Here is a 21447-nt window from a genome sequence, read left to right on the forward strand (position 1 = left end):
TAAGAAAAACCTTGTTTTATTGTACAGTTATGAAGACACCATGACTTATTACACTGCTTCAATATTAACATATCTGATACAATCTAATTTATAAAATAAATGTACATTTTAGAACTTGCTACAGCCTGTTACAGCTACAATATTTACAAAAACTCCACCAGTAAAAAAGAAAAAAAAAAAAAGGAAAAGAAATCTCTGCAAAATGGGCAGACATTGCTCATTGGGCCAATTCAAATACACTGCTATAGGCACCAGGTGTTAGCAGTGTATGCTGAGGCTTGTAGTACCACAATAACTTCAGACATTCAGGCTCCTTACAGGTGCTACAATGTCAAATGTAATACATCTATGATCTGCTAAACTGGGAAGATTCCGGAGTATAGTGGGACTGATGTCAATAGGCAGCACTTTGTATATTTGGATGCATTTAGTGCTCAGACAGGTTTCTATTGGAAGCACTGGCGAATGAAAGCCAGAATTTGCTATGCTTAGAATTTCAGAATTCACTAATCATCTAAAACTGACCTTTGAAATGTTACTATAAAAATGTACCTGTGTCCAGATGATGGATATTAACCCCTCAACGGCGCCTCCTAGTGGATCTTTTAAGTGGGCTTTAATGTCCAGTGCAGCTTCTGCATCATGTGAATGCTGTGATTGGCTCTCACAGTGGTCACATGATTGGGAGCCCATCCTGCTAAGTCTTGATCAGAAGCCATGACTGAGAGCTGTCGTTGACAGCTCAATCAGTGTGCTAGGAGTGCGCAGCAAACAACCTCAGGCCACCATGAACACATTTGTGTGACAAATGAACTTTAAATCCCACTTTTATTGTTGCCGTATATATGTGTTATGTGGTCAGCAGGAGTTTAAACTATTTACATGTTGCTAACAGTAAGGCCTTCATTTTTAGCGAAATGGGATAGCAGGCAGAATCACAGCAATTCTGCCCGTGATTCCAAATTACCCTGCAATCCTGGCAAAACGCATCACGTGTTAGTGTGCTAATCCTTTTTTAAAAAGGTACCTGAAATGCTGCGATAGTCACGTGGCAATTGTGGCAAACTGCACTGCACTAAGCTTTTGGCCCAAAAAGGAGCAGGAGCTTCTTTTGGGGGATTCCGCCCACGATCCCAAATCGCTAAGTGTGAATGGGGCCCTAAAGAGCCAGTTTCAGACAGTTTGGAACACTGTAAAACACCCACTGTTTGTTCATATTAGAAGACTGGCCAAGATTGTGGGGTGCAGTAGAGAGTAACAGGGAAAAACGTAAAATTTCCAATTTCTACACAATGCTTATAGCTATGGAGGTGAATGGGGGCAGTGCTTCTACTGCTTGTTCAGAATATGTAAATACTTTAGTGTACATAGTTTGGGCACAGGTTCACTGTAAGGGCCCATTTATACTTCTGTGGTTCATTGCAGTGCATTAAGGTTACTTGCATTCATTGTAAGCAGACTGCCAACACATTTCAATGGAAGAATAATGTACATTCACCATTTTCATCCCAACACCCAGCAACGGACCACAATGCTTGGTATCTGTGTTGTGGTGCGCTGCCACGTGTTGTGCATTCACAATTAATAGTTCTGTAATTAGCATAGCAGTCATGAACTGGCATATTCATCACTGAATTTAAAACAAAAAGGAGGGAAACACATTTTGCTCTGAATTATCATAATTACAAAGCTTTAATGGACACACTTATGACCACCAAAGTCAATTCTGGGCGCATCATATGATATGACCAGTAGAGGGCAGTGGATATATTTGTATTGCTGTGCTCCTTTCCCTTGGTAGTGCAATAATTTCATGGCAATGTGCTGATGATCTGCTCAGCTGGAAGTTCCTCAAATTTTTATCAAACTGCTATCAATAAATGACACACTACAGCCTTCAAAGAAGAAAGTTCTTAGAAATTTCTACAGGAGTTTAGTAACATTGTTTTCATTCTAATCCATGTCTGTTGAGAAATGTGTAATTCAGCGACCTTACATTTCCTTTAAAATCTCAAAATTCTGAACCTTTACCTTTCTAGCTAACCATTCCACTGTAAAACAGCATACTGCATAAGTCAAAGTTCAAAAGAACAGCAAATATTTCTTGCTTTGCATTAACAGGACTCATGAAGTGTTAATGGCTGCACACAATAATGTTTTGTGAACAGAGGTGATCAAAACAATCAGACCCATACAATTCAGAAAACAGATGGTTTTCTACAGACTACCCAAACTTAAAGGCATTTATTTGAATGTAGAAAAAAATTATGTATCTAGATTTCTGGAAAACCGATTTGCAATTTCAGAATGCATTGCTGGTTATGAACAGTAGAGGGCAGCATTGTTACTTATACTGACTGTGCTATATACTGTACAGTAGATGTTTAAAGTAGCTTTTCAAATAATCTTTACTGCCGAATCTACCACAGATTGTTTTATTCCAAATTGTACATTGTTACACAGCGCTCCACATCCCTCAGTCAGATCTCACATTCCACTAGCCTTTCAGCTGGCAATGATGCAGTCTAGAACAGTGGTCTCCAAACTGCGGCCCGGGGGCCAGATGCAGCCCTTTGCTTGATTTTTTTCTGGCCCTTGGGGCACTATTTTATCCACTGATACCAACAACGGGGCATAATCCACCTCCCCCCAACACATACACACTGACCCCAATAAAGGGGTATAATTCCTCCCAGTGACACCAATGATGAGGAACAATTCCTCCCAATGACATCAAATATGAGGAACAATTCCTCCCAATGACACAAATGATGAGGCACAATTTCTCCCAATAACACCAATGATGAGGCACAATTCCTCCCAATGACACCAATGATGAGGAACAATTCCTCCCAATGACACCAATGATGAGGCACAATTCCTCCCAATGACACCAAATATGAGGAACAATTCCTCCCAATGACACAAATGATGAGGCACAATTCCTCCCAATGACACAAATGATGAGGCACAATTCCTCCCAATGACACCAAATATGAGGAACAATTCCTACCAATGACACCAAAGATGAGGAACAATTCCTCCCAATGACACCAATGATGAGGCACAATTCCTCCCAATGACACCAAATATGAGGAACAATTCCTCCCAATGACACAAATGATGAGGCACAATTCCTCCCAATGACACCAAATATGAGGAACAATTCCTACCAATGACACCAAAGATGAGGAACAATTCCTCCCAATGACACCAATGATGAGGCACAATTCCTCCCAATGACACCAAATATGAGGAACAATTCCTCCCAATGACACAAATGATGAGGCACAATTCCTCCCAATGACATCAACGATAGGGCACAATTCCTCCCAATCACACCTTCAATAGGGCACAATTCCTTCCACTGACACCAAAGATGGGGACATTGTTATTTCCCACTGACATCGGGACCTTTTCTGCTCACAATGGTCACAGTCCAGCCTCACAAAAGTCTGAAGGACAGTAAGCTGGCCCTTTGTTTAGAACGTTTGGAGACCCCTGGTCTAGAATTTTAATAAGAGAAGGAATCTGCAGAAAGACACTGGGGGGGCGATTGACACCTGAATCGCACAGGAACGCGGCCTGCATTCCTGTGCGATTCTTGTGTGACTCAGTGCGGTGCAATTTTCAGCCCAGGGCTGAAACCGCACTGGATCGCACCAAAACTACAGTATGCACTGCTTTTCAAAAATGCACTGCACCAGGTTGCATTGTACTGTGGTACCTTATGATCTGGTGCAAGCAAACACACTGCAGTTGTAATCTACGTTTGGGTTGTCACTAGAATTATATTGACACCCGCAGCAGATCGTACACCCAGCACATTTTAAATGCAGTTCAGGAAACACACATAAAACACAGGTTTCCTGCACCATGTTCTGATGTGAAAGACCCCCAAAGTCTACAAGGACAAGCGAGTCACCTAAAAGGGCAGATGCACAGTGATCTGTGATCAGAATGAATACATCCTGTTCATTCTGAGCTATTCTCCATTAGCAAATTCAAGTATAATGTTCAGACAAAGGTAGTAAGTATAATTTTCTATTTCTAGGTCTTTTATCCTCTCCCTATTCAATAATTAGAACTCCCTTAGGGCTCAATCATACAGGCAGAAAAAACACTGTGTTTGGATTCACACTGCGCATAGTTGTGTTTGGATTCACACTGCGCATAGTTTTTTTTTTAAACACAGTGCTATAGTATTCAATGAGCCCAGACACACAGCTGCATCTATCTGCAAAAATATGTGCTACGTTTAGCTGCACAAAAAAAAAAAAAAAAAAAAAAAAGTAGGACACCTGTGTCCAGGGCTGCAAAGATCTGCAGATTTTACATACAAACACGCATAAATGGTGCAGGATCTTCTGCCACAAAGAACCTGTGTTCATGCAGAAAATACAAATATGCCAGTGGGAATGGACCCTTGACTGAAGGCTGCCATATTTCTGTGCGCACTTTTTGAATGACCATAAAAGAAAATGTATATCCATCTGCTCAGAATGCCATCACTAACACTGATATCACCAAGTGCCAGGGAGTTGAATGGATGAATTATAGTGAATGTATTTCTGCATTAAAAAGAATTGGCATCATTATGACAAATTTTAAGAATCCAAATAGAAAGCCTCAGAGTGTTCATTTGGGTGTGCTTGACTTGTCTTTTCTAAACTAAATTTAAATTTAGTATCTGATCAGCAAAAGCATTTGCCAAGTTGATAAGGTTTATTCGGCTGCAGAACAGAACGTCTATAAATTATATTTACAATTATTACACAATTTACCTTAAAAACTTACATTCTGACTGTTTAAACTGATGGTGACTGTGAGCACGCTAAATTAATCACATAGTGGGGGAGATTCATTAAAACTGGAGCATTCAGATTCTGGTGCAGCTGTGCATGGCAGCCAATCAGCTTCTAATGTCAGCTTGTTCAACTGAGCTTTGACAATAAAACCTGGAAGCCGATTGGTTTCTATGCAGAGCTCTACCAGATTTTGCACTCTCCAGTTTTAGTCATTCTCCCCCAGTGTTTTAAGAGATCCATTTACAATTGTGATTATGGTTCTGAATTTTCAGTCTTAAAGATGAATTCCATGTATAGCAATTATTACATGCAAGTATGTTCCATACCTGTGGGACCCCAGCAGAAGCTGGAAACCACTGCAGCAGACACCACTACTCCAATGATCTCCATTAGCTTCTGGGTCCCATGCAGAGCGGCTGCCCTGTGAACACAGGAGATTGCTTTTTGGCACAGTTGCCATTCAGAGAACACTTTCCATCTTCTCAGTGCATGCAAACTGTTTTCTGAATGGACAAGGTGGAGAGGTAGGGCATATTGTCTCATTCTCCAACTTGCTCAGAGAACACTTTGCACGCCCTGAAAAAATGGAAAGTGTTCAGAGAATGAATTTTCAGTCTTAAAGATGAATTCCATGTATAGCAATTATTACTTGCAAGTATGTTCCATACCTGTGGGACCCCAGCAGAAGCTGCAAACCACTGCAGCAGGCACCACTACTCCAATCATCTCCATTAGCTTCTGGGTCCCATGCAGAGCGGCTGCCCTGTGAACACAGGAGATTGCTTTTTGGCACAGTTGCCATTCAGAGAACACTTTCCATCTTCTCAGTGCATGCAAACTGTTTTCTGAATGGACAACGTGGAGAGGTAGGGCATATTGTCTCATTCTCCAACTTGCTCAGAGAACACTTTGCACGCCCTGAAAAAATGGAAATTGTTCAGAAAATGGCATCAATGCCAAGCTAAAGACCTCTTGTATTCAGCAGGCAGAACTACAGCCGCTCGAAACGGGACCCAGAAGCTAGCAGTAATCATTGTAGTAGCGGTGTCTACTACAGTGATTTTCAGGTTCCACAAGGATCTCACAGGTATGGAACATACATACTTCTAGTAGGCCAAGCTGGTCCAATGTATCAGTGTAAAAATTGCCATACCTAGATTTCAGCTTTAGGTGTTCTAATTGTGCAGGCATACTTATGAAAATCTTTAAGAAGCCCGCTCAGTTCTAATCAGTTATACTGAATATTTCAATTCTTACACAAGCACAGTTCAGACTGGCTCTGCACCTCGTGTTCAAAGTAGCTCTTGATCCTTGAAAAAGAAAACCATCACACTATACTGTGGAACTACAAGGCTCAGCATTCTGTACCAGTCAACCAAAGAAGACTGTACACAATTCTGTCTCACACTGCCATCCTGTGAGCTCACAAACCAGCTTAAATAATCTCAGAACAAATACCTTGGCACCACTCTTACCCTGGGTTCACACTGATGCGGTGCAAAATTCAGTGGTTTCTGTGCGAATTCCGCACCGCATCACAATCGCATCCCGCGGGTGTGTATGTTAATTTAACACCACCCCATAATCGGTCTGCAAAACGCGGTTCGATGTACAGTATCAGATCGCATAGGTGTGAATACCCATGCAATCTGATTCTAGTGCAAACCAAAAAAAGGGTCCTGCACCTTTTTGGTGTGGATTCGGTGCTATTTGAGCCATACAAAATGTATAGCTCAAATCGCACTGCACAGCATTTGCATGTGCGGTTCCTGTGCGAATCACATGTGATATGCTGCACCACACAAATGTGAACCCAGGCTTAATGCCGGTCTTGTTATGTACCATACAAGACAGGTAACATATCTTACATTTAACCCGACTTCTGCAAATGTAACGCCCCTTACTGCCTGTTCTGGGATTCTGAAGGTGCTTACAGACTGGTGCTAGAGGTACAGCTCCCCATACAGCACGGGTGAACAAATGAATGCAGAATTCAGAAACTAACAAGGACCCATTCATACCAGCACTGTGTATTACCTCTCAGCCACTGGGGTGCCCTGCAATACATATTATTATTTAAATGTAGCTATAATGAGATATTTCATAAATGATATATGAACAATACTTAGCTATTGATATCTGCAGCCTTAGAACTCAGCCTAGTCTGTTCTACCCAAAAAGATCTTTTCTGTACCACAGTATTCAATGGAAACCTGAATTCTGCAGGTACTGGCACCTTAGCTGAAATCAAGTTCAGGAGAGATATGAAGTAAGGAGTAACCTTTCTTTATATTGAGTGATTTGAGCAGACACCAGATAGAGAAGTGACTTCTACAGTAACTTCTGTTCATTGAACAGAGACAGCATGGAAATCTCAGCTCTGCAGCAGTCTGTAAGCACCATGCGTTTGTTTAGACACTGCATGGCAGGCAAAAGAAAATTGGGCATAGATGACTCAAATTGGCCAAAATTTGAGCCGTGGGTGGCCCTGCAAAACCAACAGACCTGGCTGCAAAACAGTTGAACAGTGACGACATCCATCCTATCAAATGCAGTCACAGTTCAGCAGCACAATTGAAAGTCAGCCAGCCATTAGTGCTGTGGCTGTATGAGTATAATGCAGATTCCCAAAACCACACTAACAGCACGGATGGGGAATTTGAGAGACTTTCTCAGTTTCTTAGTGACTGAATGGTCAAAAGTCAAGCCATCTGTGCCCAAAAGGGCAGCAATCCATAGCAGCCAATCATACCCGGCCTTTTATATTTTTAGAACTTTTTACAAAAGGAAAGCAAGCTTGTAAATAGCTAGAAACATATTACTGCACTGGAGAACCATATCTGGATTGCTGTTCTTATAGTGAATTCTGCCCATGCTGGCAGGATATCCTTTGGCTGGTAACAACAGAATATAATGAGGTATATGCTCCGTCTATGGATGTTCAATAGTTGGAGTCTCTCCGCTCTCTGAGATTTAGTACCGTGGTGAATGAATAGCGCCCCCCCAGCGGTGACTGGTGTAAACATACATATGAAATGGCACTTAAGGGTTTTTTTATACTATAGTGTATATAGTACACCTAACTGAGCTCAATTCATTGAGATCATTGTGAATGAAGTTATTTTTCTGGCTTTACCAAAAGCTATATTTTATTCCCTTTTAACAAATCAAGAAGACCTGCTGCTGGTGACCAATTTAAAGAAAACACTGCCATTCTGTTGTTTTTCCACTGGAGGAAAATAAAATATGTTTTCCCAAATATTTAAAAGAAAAATAAATTGTCATCTATGTCCCATTGTGGGACCCAATCAGTCACTCCCAGATTTATGCAGTAAACTTCAAATGTCCTGCATGATTGTGTACAATCTGACCCTCAAATTCTATCTTGTTCAGCAGCCAAAAGTCCCAGGCTAGTGATACAAAATGAGACAGGGGTGCCCTTTCTGTCTCTCATATATTCAAGTAGGTTCAGGGTCCGCAGTGGCACGGTGACCGTTCACAGAACCTTTTCTAAAGTGGCAATGCATATTAACTCCTTCACTGCCATTGGGGTAGCCAGTCCTTTGGAAAAGAATAGGTTAACCAATCAGCTACAAAGGTGCAACGGCTTGGAGCTCATCCGGGTGAATGTGGCAGTGGAGATCTGCTTTGCACACGCTGTACACCACTGATTTTGGGATCGTTGGCTCTTCCTCTCCTGCAGGGAAGTAGAAACAAATGTATAAATCAAAGCCCTTAAAAGACAGGAATGCAAACTTGAAACAAACACTCCCCCCCCCCCCAAATTATCATACTCATACTGAAGACTTCCATCCTGTAGCTGCAGGCTAGATTACTTTGCTGGATTAAGCAGACTGAGCATAGTACGGCGCTTGAAACTTTGCAGCCTCACTGATGTACTTGGTGTGAGAGTTCTGTGGAAGAGATCTGTTCTAGAGATCCCAGTAGATCTTCCCTCTTCAGTCCTAAAGTGGTAGTAAAGTCCCCTATAGTAATTTGTATGTACCTACAGGTAAGCGTACAATCAAGCTTAGCTGTAGGTACAATGAATATCTCCTAAATGTGCACCGTTTAGGATATATTCACATCGGCAATAGCCAATGACATCTCTCACGGGATACCTGCGCACATGCACGGGAGTGACGTCATTATGGGCCACTCAAGCAGCCGGAGGCCACAAACCCGGAAAGAATACCGGGTAAACATGGCAGCACTAGAGGGCTCTTTGTGCAGGTAAGTGTGCCATAATGTTCTAGTATGCAGTACGTACTAGCACATTCTAGGATAAACCAGCAAGGTACTCTTAGGTTTTTTTTTCTGGCGGTGTACTACCGCTTTAGGGTGACATGGGAGGGCAGATGTGTAAGCATAACTTGACAGCATGAAGACATGTCTGCCAGGCCTCTCTCAGGGCACATATTTTGAATAGTGTATTTGTTGAAATAAACAGGATAGACATGAGATGTGAAAGAAGCATTGAAAGATGTTGCTAGGTTTCCCATCTGGACTACTATTTATGGTTGAACTGGATGGACTTTTGTCTTTTCTCAGCCAGACTAACTATGTAACTTCTGAACACTTCCCCTGTATGTTATGGACATGAGGAGAGGGGAAGGTGGTCTGTAGTCCAGCAAGGGAGAACTGGACGGGGATGACAACACTGCTTCGGATTTCAGTGCAGCAGAGACACGGTGTTGTCAGCTCAAAAAGGAAGTCCTGCAGTGGCAGATGGGATTTGTAGTCAATGTTTGTAAACACTCCCTGTCCTAGATGTAGTGAGTGGAGCACCATACGGACTGCTAAATTCAAAGTAAAACAGCGTTGCAAGTCAGCATTCCAGTTTAGGGGGAGGGAGCGGTGAGGATTTTGGGATTGGTGTTTTTTATGTATTTTTCATATTACACCTCAAATATGGGTGTAAGAGGAATCATAGTCCAAAAGATAGAGACTTTATGCCTTTAAAGAAAAAGTCATAAGCAGTCCTATGAACCTTGCAATTAGAATGATGCCTGATCATGGTAATTTTGACATACCTAGTCCTGAAGATGATGAAATACTCTCTGCAATAGATGAGGTTTCTATCTGGTCAGGCAGTAGTCCATCCATTAATGGCAATGAAAGCTCAGAAGAAGGAACAGAAGAATCGTATATCCCAGAGTCCCGAGGCATGTCTGTCTGGTTGACCACCTTCACAGAATGGAGCACTGGCTGCAGAACACAACACTCAACATGAGTGACTGGTACTTCCAACTCCTCCCCAGTATCAATATTCTGCACTTGTGAATGACAGTCTGCTGATGTCAGCACTTCTGATCGCACAGGCAGATCATGCTCTGTCACCTGTTTCACGGCAACATCATTTAACACTAGGCCCGAGTCAAATTTCTCCATCACCGGTTCCTGGCAATGCTGAGCAGGAGAGTGAGATGGAGCATGCTGCTTGTCAAACCAGTCTGGTTCCTGTTCAATATACTGGTGCATGTTACAAATGGCGACATACAAGGAGCGCCCAGCTTTGCTGCGGAAATAGTTGCGCTTGCTGATGTTAGTTGGGTACTGTTCGTGGTCCTGCAAGCTTAGCTCCTTGGAATACAGGTGGTAGTAGAGTTGGGGAAGGTGATCCATGAGTTTGTATTTCTTTGTTCTATCAAGAACCCCAGGAATATCATTCTCACTTGAGTAATCAAAGTAAACCGTGATGAATTTACTTAGGTCATCTGAACTATCGGAGCTGCCCTGGGCCTTGGTCAGCTTTTCAGTGATCATGGACATGGCGCTCACAAAGATCTCCCCTTTCCCAGACTCAAGATTGGTGACCTTGCTCTTCTTCTTCTTCTTCTCTACAAAATACTTCAAACCCTTGGAGCACACAATGATGATGTAATGAGTGTCTTTCAACTTCTGTTTCAGCCACTCCCTCTGACCTTCTTTGCAAATTTTTAGGTTTTCCCACAAGTCCAGAGAAACCTGCAAAAGGGCAAAAATAAATGGTCTATTTGTACTTTAAAACAGAGACCACAAATGAAAATGATTCATGGAAATAAGCTTTTGTTCTGCCCTGAAACTCTAAACATAATTAAAATGGAAAAACTAATTTTAAAGACTGAATCTGCAAATAATTAGTGAATAATCTCCGTCTTGTAGCAGCTGGCAGCCAAGCAGATTCAGCAGAGGGTGCTCTAGTCATGTCTTATCTCCGGCATAGTTTCAGCTAGAACTAGATCTTTCACATTTTAAAGGAAACATGTATTGATAGAAATACATGGATGGCATTGCTGTCTCCCTCTGGAAAAACTAAAAATCTGGAACATGTATGCAGATCAGGAGTTCTCTTGCTGCATACTTGTTCTGGCTCTGTTAAAGTTCTGAGAGCATACACAGTTGGGCAACACACATTTTCACAAAGCCAGCAATAGCTGCTTCCTCACTTCTCTATGCAAAGATTTTATTTTAAAGATACTGTCATCTTGCCCATTTAGGGAAAGAATACCCTCTGAACCCTCGATACTCAGGTTGCTAGCATTCCCTGACCATCATCCCTTCCTATGAAGCAGCTGGCACCAATAACTGCTACTTCTGGGCATGGAGGAGCATGTGATCTTCTCCCATGTCACAATGTCTGGGTCTAGCAACCAATCATATAATCAGGAAAATGGTACCATGGCTCCCCTTAACACCCAATACTAGCTGACTATAGGGGCTTTTCTGCTAGCTGCAACAGAGGCAAGATCCATGGAGAAGTGCTGACAAGGTGAGTATCAAGGGTTCAAGGAGGGCACCCTACAAAGACACTATACATTTAACATTACCCTGAGTGAGCAAGCTGACAGTGTTTCTTTATCCAAACTAAAAAAAAGGATTGGCTATAGATAGAGTATGGAAGGGTTAAAACACTTGCCACCTTTTTTGCTGTCTATGTACCACTGGGGAAACTTCCCTTCACTTCCTGGCCAATGGACACAACAGGAAGTTATAGGAAATCTTCCACAGTGATTTCCCCTTACCTCTTGCTCTGGGGACAACTCTCGAGATTTTGATTAACCCTCACTTTCTTTTATTGAGAGCAGTTGTCACCAGTACAAATAGAGGCAATAAAAGCTTGACAGGGGTTCTAATCCTTTCTACTTCCATGACTACCATGGCTACTCAAATCCTGCAGAGATGTGACAATGCCTTCATGAGCACTGACAGGTTGTCTGTAGTAGACAGGTCAGACGTCATTAGTGTCAGCATCTTAAACCGGTAAGATACATTCACTGCTAAAAGATAAAACTCGAAAAAGCTACTCACTTCACATCCACAGAAATCCTGCAGGAAATGAGCAAAACACTGGATCACATTGATATGTTTCTGGCAGTCTTTGTTGGAATAGCAAATAAACACTTTTGGCCGTGGACGTGGTTTTTCAACATGTAGGCTTCCAGCATATGTAGAGGACTCAGAACTCTCCTCATCAAGATGGGAATAGATGTTTTCTACAGGAAAAGATTACAGCAAAGTATTACCATCTCAGATACATGAAACAATATTTAATCTTGCAGTACTACTAAAAGAATTGCAGGCCACCAGGATCCACAGATGAAGAAAATGTGGGAATTGTTACACCCGGCAAACGATTTGTATTTCTGTCCATCCAGACCTGCGATTTAGCACAGTGCAGCCACAAAACAGTCCTGTTTGGTAGAGAAGGGATCCTGGCTTACCTTTGTTAAAGTGGAACTAACCTGGAAGCAGACAGGCTCTTTATTGCAGGAGAGACATGCAATGCCATAAGAGAAGACTACCTGCCTAGTGCAAATGCAGCTCGGTTTACATTCTGGCTCACAGCACCTGTTTGCCAAAATGACTGCACTCCTGCGCATGCACAGGAGTGATGTCATACCATGATGTAAAAATGAAAGATGGGTGCAGTCCAGCACTTGTAAGAAGCCAGGTTGAAGATACTTTGACGCAGTTGGCCAGCTTAAGCATGTATTGCAATATGTGTGAACCAAATATCCCTATTTATTGCATAGTTTGCTTGAAAGGGTATATACCAGTGTGCAGAGGGTCTTCAGAATTTCTAGGTTGAAGATACTGGCGCCAACTAGGGACGCCGGATCATTGAAGGATAGATAGATATTGCAGAGTTTAGCTCCCTTTTAAGTAAGTTTGTTTACTAAAGCTGGTTCACTCAGAATCTCGTGCACCTCTGCATGGTAGCCAATCAGCTTGTAACCTCAGCTTCTTCCGTTAAGCTTTGGAAGCTGATTGGTTTCTCTGCAGCAGTGCACAAGATTCTGAGTGAACCAGCTTTAGTAAATAAACCCCAGAGTGTCTTGTTCATTCCCCAGCCTGGGACTGGTCAATGAAAAGAGAAACAGCTCATTAGCCACTTGCCCTCCAGAGGATTAACTCCCCTTCCTGACCAGGCCATTTTTGTGTTACAGCGCTGCGTTACTTTAATTGAAAATTGCGCAGTCATGCAACGCTGCACACAAATGAAATTTGCATACTTTTTTTTTACCACAAATAGAGCTTTCTTTCGATGGTATTTGGTCACCTGTGCGGTTTTTATTTTTTGCTTCATAAAAAAAAAAAAGACCAACAATTTTGAGAAAAAAAACTATATTTTTGACTTTTTGAAATGTCCAGTAAAAAAATGAAGAAAAAAAAAATTTCGTCATAAACTTAGGGCAAAATGTATTCTGCGACATGTCTCTGCTAAAAAAAAATCCCAATACGTGTAAATTAATTGGTTTATGTGAAAGTTACAACATTTACAAATGGCGGTATATATACTGGGCATTTTTTTTATATTTTTACTAGTAATGGCAGTGATCAGCGACTTATAGCGGGACTGCGGCAGGCATTCTGACACTAGGGGGAACTGACTTGGTGTCAATGACATCCCCAGTGACTCCAGTACAGTGATCAGTGCTAACAAAAAGCACTGACACTGAATAAATGGCACTGGCAGGAAGGGGTTAACATGTGGGGTGATCAAATGGTTAACTGTGTGCTGTTTATAACTGTGGGCTGTGTTTGTGCTTCACTGTAAGCACACTGCTTTGCATTGCTGTGCTATGCAGAGCCATACAAAGTAGTGTGCAGGAGCTGACAGGGGAGAGAACGGTTTTGTTTACAAACAGTTTCCCCCTGTCGGAGATGCTGGGCAATCACAGTTAAGTGTCCTTATATTAGAAGTCAGCAACTACAGTATTTGTAGCTGCTAACTTTTAATTTGTTTGGAGGTGGACACTGAGGAACTTCTTTAATTTTGTTCCAAAAACACATTTTTATTTAATTTAAAAAAGGACTCACCTTGTTGCTTTTTCCGGCACATAACAGTAAACAGTGTTGCAAAGGCTGAAATAATGACTAAAGGCACGGTAATGGCAATGGCACGGATTGGTCCAGCCCAAGGAGAATGCACTAAGGGGGAGAAAAGGTTTGTATTTATTGGCGTTCTATTAAAATAGATGCAAAAAGAAACAGATCCTATTGGCTATTATGGCCTGTTGTTTATCAGCTGCCAAAACTATCAAGTACTTGCCTGGTTTGAGTGAATAATGCATGGAGCGTCTGGTTGTGTTAGTGTCATCAAGAAGCTGTGGAGATAAAAGGAAATGTTACATGAATGGAAATGGGAACAGAAGAATATATAGCACAGGGAGACAGGCATTGTTTAAATTCTATTTCTATGTTTTTGGTGTTATAGTCCAGAGCACAGCGTTTGGATAAGGCCTATGAATAGTCTGGAAGATACCATGTTAGTAGCCTTGAAATTGAAAGATTTGTATTCCCCACCACTACTGAATACCAAGAAATACCATTTTTAAATATAAACATGCCCACATGCATAAACTATATAAATCCACATGGTGTGCACCAAATCCCCTTGCAAACTCAGATATTACTCTGTAAAATGATCAGTGACCTAAGCACTGCACATAGCCTGAACAGAGCTGTGGGAGGAACCCAGCAGACTCACCCACTACAGGTTGCCTACAGGAAACTACTGAGGGGCGGAGGCAAGACCAGTCATCCTGCACAAGGAGAGAGAGCAGCAGAGACTGGTCTTTATTACAGGAAGCTCCTGCACAGAGGATTTCACACTGGATTACTTCACAGACCAGGAAAAAATACACAAAGCACACCAAGATTCAACAAGAATGGCTCTTGTATTCAGACTATATCTGCTTGTCCTGGAGTACAGTTTTGGCTACTTTCTTATACAGTATAATAACATAGGAGAGATGCTAATGTCACTGGCTGGTCTTAATGTATTCTGCATTCTCTGTACAGTGTGTTCTGAAGATCCCACATTTGGGTGGCCTCACAACACATGAGCTTCTTTCCTGGTTTAGCTTCCAAGGCTCCTAAGATACCAGACATACCAAGGTCTGTGTGCCGCCAGGGCTGTGAAGGAAGATGATTGCTCCGATACGCTTTGTATAATCAGTAGATCTGACATGTGGGCTGAACTATTAGATTGACAAGACAAATTGAGCTGCAACTGACAACATGCAGTAGGTGGAGCAGGGCTCCTGTAACCAGACCACTGCACAGGTAATTTTTCATATACAAAGTGGAGTGAGAATTTCAAATTTTATTCATAGATTGTCTTTTTTTTTTGTTTTATTTATGACAGATTTAAAGCCCAACCCTAAACCATCTGCCAAAAAAATTTGACTTTTGGAAGGTGGAGTTGGGCTTTAAGGGCTTCTTCAATTGAGCAGCCAGGGGGTGGTAAAGTCAGATGGTTGAATCATGGTTTTACTGCCCCCTCCACAACTGCATGCCTGAACAAGCACATGCAGCCGCTTAGGACTATACACATACAGCTGCTGCCACATCCTTCTTGTTTGCCTAAATGGCATGAAGCGCTAGGCCAGCAATACAACCAGTGAAAGTGAACAATCCAGGTGAATCAGACCGCACTGCGACTGCCCTGCAACTATGTGCAATGCATGTGGTTGTGGAACAGTGGTGTGGAGTTTTGAGGGTTAAACCAGGTGTGATGAAGGGACATATCGCCCCTTCCTTGCCTGTCAAATGGCAGTCAAATGGCTCTTCTGAGCAGCAGTGTGAGCGGGCATGTGTTTATGAGCCTAAAACTGAACTCTGGCCTTGCCTCCTTGTGTGTACAGGCTCCTCTCCAGTATTGCTTACTCTAATTTCACTACATACTATGAGCTTTTTACAGTGTGCATTAGAAGCTGCAGCAAGTCAGATACAGTCTGCCTCATTTCGTGGCTACAGGACATCCGGCATCATCTAAGCCCTTTTCCCCCCTTACCTTACTGTCCCTTACTGTCCCTGATAAGCATCAACGATTGAACTAATTGAGGTCTTTCTAATCTATCTGCTGAACCAAATACATGGGCAAATAACGGTCTTGTCCTGAAAATCATGAGTATTTTAGAGCTCTACAAATGCATATGTAACTTTTTAACACAAGGTTTCCACTACAGTGCCAATTTCCAAACCATGCAATTATAACATTTCTGTTTCAATATCTGTCTTTGGCATTAATTATTACTGTGCTAATTACTAGATACTGCAGGCCATCACATAAAAACTCAAAGTGATGATACAAAAATAAACAAGGCAGCACAGTGGCTAAATGGTTAGCACTTCCGCCTGGTAGTACTAAGGTCATTGGTTCGAATCCCAGCCACGGCACCACCTGCCTGGAGTTTGCATGTTCTAGCAAACACAAATGCTCCTGCGCTTGGGGATGGACTCGATGCAGGCTGCAACCACATTAAGAATGTCCTGGAACTGAGGAAGAGGCAAGTCCTAGAAACGCGTCAGCCTATTGGATGTCTACATTCCCCATTACGGACTGTTACTCAGCGTGGTGTTGACCCAGCTGTTCTTTTATGATGTGCCTTGACTTTATTGTCGTTTGTGAGTACAACACCTATTTTATTTCTTATTAAACATTTTTTATGGTAATGCATTAGGCCTGTGCACCCTCTCTTTGTTCTTTCCTCATTCAGTTTGCATGTTCTCCCTGTGCCTGCCTGGGTTTCCTCCGGGTACTCCGGTTTCCTCTCACACTCCAAAGACATGCTGGTAGGTTAATTGGTTCCTGTCTAAATTGTCCCTAGTATGTGTATGAATGTAAGTTAGGGACCTTAGATTGTACGCCCCTTGAGGGTTAGGGACTGATGTGAATGTACAATATATATATATGTGTAAAGCGCTGCGTAAATTGACGGCGCAATATAAGTACCTGAAATAAATAAAAAATAAATCTTACCTCAATGACATAATCCCCAGGAGAGACGTTCTGTAGCAGACAGTTTGTATAATCCGAGTTCTGAACCTGAAACATTAGCAAACACATTCATCAATCAGTGTTATTTGCTCGATTTCTACATTTCCATTCTGTCAAAAAAAGCAATTAACCAAAGCAACACAAGGAAAACACAAGGACGGGAACACCTTTACAGTGGTTGGTGGAAAAATCCATCAATTAAGATAAACTCCTCCCACTAAATGTTGTCAGCTTTGGCCCAATCCCATGCTTAGTTCTTAGTTTTTTGGACCAGCAGCAGAATCCTCAGGGCTACAGAGGAAAGGAAGAACACTGGAGTTTTATTACAAGAGGCGCAGGCCATAAACATATTCACATGCTGTGCACTCCGCCTTTAACTTGGAGGACAGAAGATTATGGACCAGTCCAGCCAAGAATTCCAGGCTCCTCAATACTGCCTTCCCCAGTGCCTAAAATTGGGCCTGTAAGCTTCCTACGCCTCTGACGCAGATTGGAAATTGTCCTAGCAATGCCTTAGAGCATTTAACTGTGCAAATAGCGTCAGGATCCAACACACACAAGACGGTGATGATAACTCTGGCAGGAAGAATCTCGGCTCCAAGCCCAGAACTTCGCTTCACTCCAACCCACTTCCTCTCTGTCCATTTAACTGTCTCTGAGCTAGGCTAGAAGTAGAAGAAATACAACCTTTGTTGCATTAGTGTTCAATTACAAAAGTAAAAGGATAGGTTCACACCAGCCACAGCTCTGAACAGAGATCCGCGGTGGATTGCTTGTCAAAGTGTGGCTAAGCATCCGCTGTCAGGCGTTCAGGAGATGATCTTACTGCCTTCTGAATGCCTGTTTTTTCTTTCCTGCCAAACAGCAGTTTATAATGAGACGAATGCACTGCAACCGCACGCCGTGATCCCAGTTGTGGTGTGGTAAAACTGTGGCTCAGCCACCTGTTTTTACCCCCTTCCCCATCCTCATGTGAAAGAGGCCTTACACACTCAACATTTTCTCATCTTAACTATCACTTTTTCATTTTATCTTTTGACTAATTTACAGCACACAATATTCTGTAAGCAAATTTCAATACTCCTTAAATTTCAAACAGGATATTGCTTCTAAAATCTTTCTTAGTCATATTTTCACTTCTTCAGAAATTGTATTAGTTTTGTCAGGAACAGGTTAGAGAAGTTAAGCTGGCCATAGAGTTGCAGGAAAGAAAATCGCTTGATTCCCTCAATCAACACAGTGGGGGGGGGGGGGAGCCGTCCCAGTCAAGAAAACACAGGTATTACTACTAGCGGCTAGCAATAACTGCATGTAAAATCCGACAGGCTGGTTGTACCAAGTTGACCGATCAATCAACTTGGAAACATTCATGGGTACATCAGGGGCGGACTGACCATTTGGAAACTCGGGCACTACCCGAGGGCCCGGGGTCAGTAGGGGGCCCCATGAGATGCCCCTGGTACCTTTTTCATAGGCTATGTTTAGTTTGGGCAAGGACACAGGGGCCCCATGATACCCTGTTGCCCGGGGGCCCCATGAGTTGTCAGTCCGCCCCTGGGTACAATGCATGGCTGTATGCAGGAAACATGCTTGAATAAACACGTGCACGGGGTAAACATGTGAATGCTAGCATGGCGTGTACCTGCATACAGTGGGGATCGAAAGTTTGGGCACCCCAGCTAAAAATTTGTATTAATGTGCATAAAGAAGCCAAGGAAAGATGGAAAAATCTCCAAATGGCATCAAATTACAGATTAGACCTTCTTATAATATGTCAACAAAAGTTAGATTTTATTTCCATCATTTACACTTTCAAAATAACAGAAAACAAAAAAATGGCGTCTGCAAAAGTTTGGGCACCCAGCAGAGTTAATATCTTGTACTGCCCCCTTTGGCAAGTATCGCAGCTTGTAAACGCTTTTTGTAGCCAGCCAAGAGTCTTTCAATTCTTGTTTGAGGTATCTTTGCCCATTCTTCCTTACAAAAGTCTTCCAGTTCTTTGAGATTTCTGGGCTGTCTGTCACGCACTGCTCTTTTAAGGTCTATCCATAGATTTTCAATTATGTTGAGGTCAGGAGATTGTGAAGGCCATGGCAAAACCTTCAGTTTACGCCTCTTGATGTAATCCCCCATGAATTTTGAGGTGTGTTTAGGATCATTATCCATTTGTAGAAGCCATCCTCTCTTTAACTTCAGCTTTTTCACAGATGGCATCAAGTTACCATCCAAAATTTGCTGAAATTTTATCGAATCCATTTTTCCTTCTACTCGTGAGATGTTCCCTGTGCCACTGGCTGCAATACAACCCCAAAGCATGATTGATCCAACCCCATGCTTAACAGTTGGACAGAGGTTCTTTTCATTAAATTCTGTGCCCCTTCTTCTCCAAACGTACCTTTGCTCATTCCGGCCAAAAAGTTCAATTTTAACCTCATCGGTCCACAGAACTTGTTTCCAAAATGCATCAGGCTTGTCTATGTTCATTTGCAAAGTTCAAACGATGATTTTTGTGGTGAGGACGTAGAAGAGGTTTTCTTCTGATGACTCTTCCATGAAGACCATATTTGTACAAGTATCTCTTTATAGTGGAATAGTGTACCACAACTCCAGTGTCTGCCAGATCTTTCTGGAGGGATCGTGTAGTCAAGCGTGGGTTTTGAATTGTTTTTCTCACAATCCTGCGAGCTGTTCTGTCTGATATTTTTCTTGGTCTTCCAGATCTTGCTTTAACTTCCACTGTTCCTGATGACTGCCATTTCTTAATTACATTCCGAACAGAGGATATTGACATCTGAAAACGCTTTGCTATCTTCTTATAGCCTTCTCCAGCTTTGTGAGCGTCAACTATTTTCAGTTTCAGTTTTCTAGACAACTGCTTAGAAGAACCCATGGTGCTGATTGTTGGGGCAAGGTCAGATGAGTCTGGGCATTTAAAACCTTGAGATTGACATCACCTGGTCTTCCCAGACGATGATTGAGAACAATCCATGACACTGGCATGTCTCAGCTTTGCAAAGGGGGCAGTGCATGCTATAAATTCTGCAGGGTGTCCAAACTTTTGCAGACGCCATTTTTTTGTTTTCTGTTATTTTGAAAGTGTAAATGATGGAAATAAAATCTAACTTTTGTTGACATATTATAAGAATGTCTAATCTGTAATTTGATGCCTTTTGGAGATTTTTCCATCTTTCCTTGGCTTCTTTATGCACATTAATACAAATTTTTAGCTGGGGTGCCCAAACTTTCGATCCCCACTGTACAGTCAGTCATTATGAGCAACTGTACGCTGCAATGGAAATAAACCCAAAATGTACAGTACAAGGCCTCACGCGCCTACGTGCCGATGTCTTATGTGGAATACATTTGTCGATCAGCAAAAACAATACAACTTTTACAAGTTCTAAGACAGTAACCTTTTCCAAGGGGCCTCAGTGTTTTCCATAGCGGGACCTTAGAACTTGATGTTGCCAATTTATGAAACAAGAGAAGGAGGAAACAAAAGAGAGAAAGAAGAGAAAGAGGTGAAGAGGGAGTCAGGAAGTGGAGGGAGAGCAATGTAGCACAGATACTGTATATCTTTTGTTTCATGTGTTCAAGCTAAATTATGTATAAGTGAAAAATTCACAGATATTTATTACTTCTCATAAACATTGCAGTACTGGCAACACCTTCATCTTTGTTCAGGTTTATATAAAACTAGTGTCTGCATCCTAGATGGAGATGTTGCCTCGATACACTCAAGTATTCTGGTGCCTGTGCAGTTGGTTGCAACCGCAAATGTCTGACACAAACCAGCCCCTGATGCAGCCTCTCACCTTGTGACTTGGTACAAAGTTACAATGTATAGTCTAATCACAGGGGAAGAGTAGATTGAAGAAATGTTTCCTCCTGCCTGAAGCAAACTGATGACATCATCCCAGCCTAGACTAAGTTTTTCTTTTAAAAATTATGTTGTTCTATATTGTGAGAAACTGTAATGATCCTATGCCACTTTACAATCTGAAGGAAACATAAACACATATATACATGCCTGCTCAAAATATTGTACAATTATTAGCCGTACCTGTCTGCAGACCTTCTGTTTAAAGGAAGCATCGTGCTTCATTCTATAGTTGACATAGTAGGCGTTAAACCCAAAGTTATAAGGGGCATGGTCAAATGACACCTGCATGTTGACACCTTGCTGAGTGACATTCACATTCTTTGGTTTCCAATCTGCATGGGATTAAGAAAAAGTAAAAGATGGGTCAAAGAATCTGTGGGCAAAATGGAGATAATATAGTACAAGATCATAAGATAGATACATGATAGCTAAACATATGTATCCCCAAATTTTTTGTTTGCTGTGAATTTGGTGGCAAGATATTATTA

The 21447-nt window shown here is 42.0% G+C and overlaps 1 protein-coding gene across 1 annotated transcript in view; it reads right to left on the reverse strand.

Moving 5' to 3' along the window:
- The window catches only part of IL17RD (interleukin 17 receptor D), a 121535-nt gene continuing 100088 nt past the window's right edge, over window positions 1-21447 (reverse strand). The window contains exons 7-13 of the mRNA XM_089681900.1: window positions 21140-21291; window positions 17059-17124; window positions 14344-14398; window positions 14112-14222; window positions 12099-12283; window positions 9842-10775; window positions 1-8505 (exon numbers count right to left, since the gene is read on the reverse strand). Of these exons, the coding sequence (XP_089538026.1) occupies window positions 8399-8505; window positions 9842-10775; window positions 12099-12283; window positions 14112-14222; window positions 14344-14398; window positions 17059-17124; window positions 21140-21291 (1610 nt within the window). The 3' untranslated portion in view covers window positions 1-8398. The remainder of the gene's footprint in view (window positions 8506-9841; window positions 10776-12098; window positions 12284-14111; window positions 14223-14343; window positions 14399-17058; window positions 17125-21139; window positions 21292-21447) is intronic.

This window comes from Staurois parvus, unplaced genomic scaffold, assembly GCF_062004578.1.
Source record: "Staurois parvus isolate SC_StPar_1 unplaced genomic scaffold, SC_StPar_1.0 ptg000282l, whole genome shotgun sequence".
In the NCBI taxonomy this organism is placed as follows: domain Eukaryota; kingdom Metazoa; phylum Chordata; class Amphibia; order Anura; family Ranidae; genus Staurois; species Staurois parvus.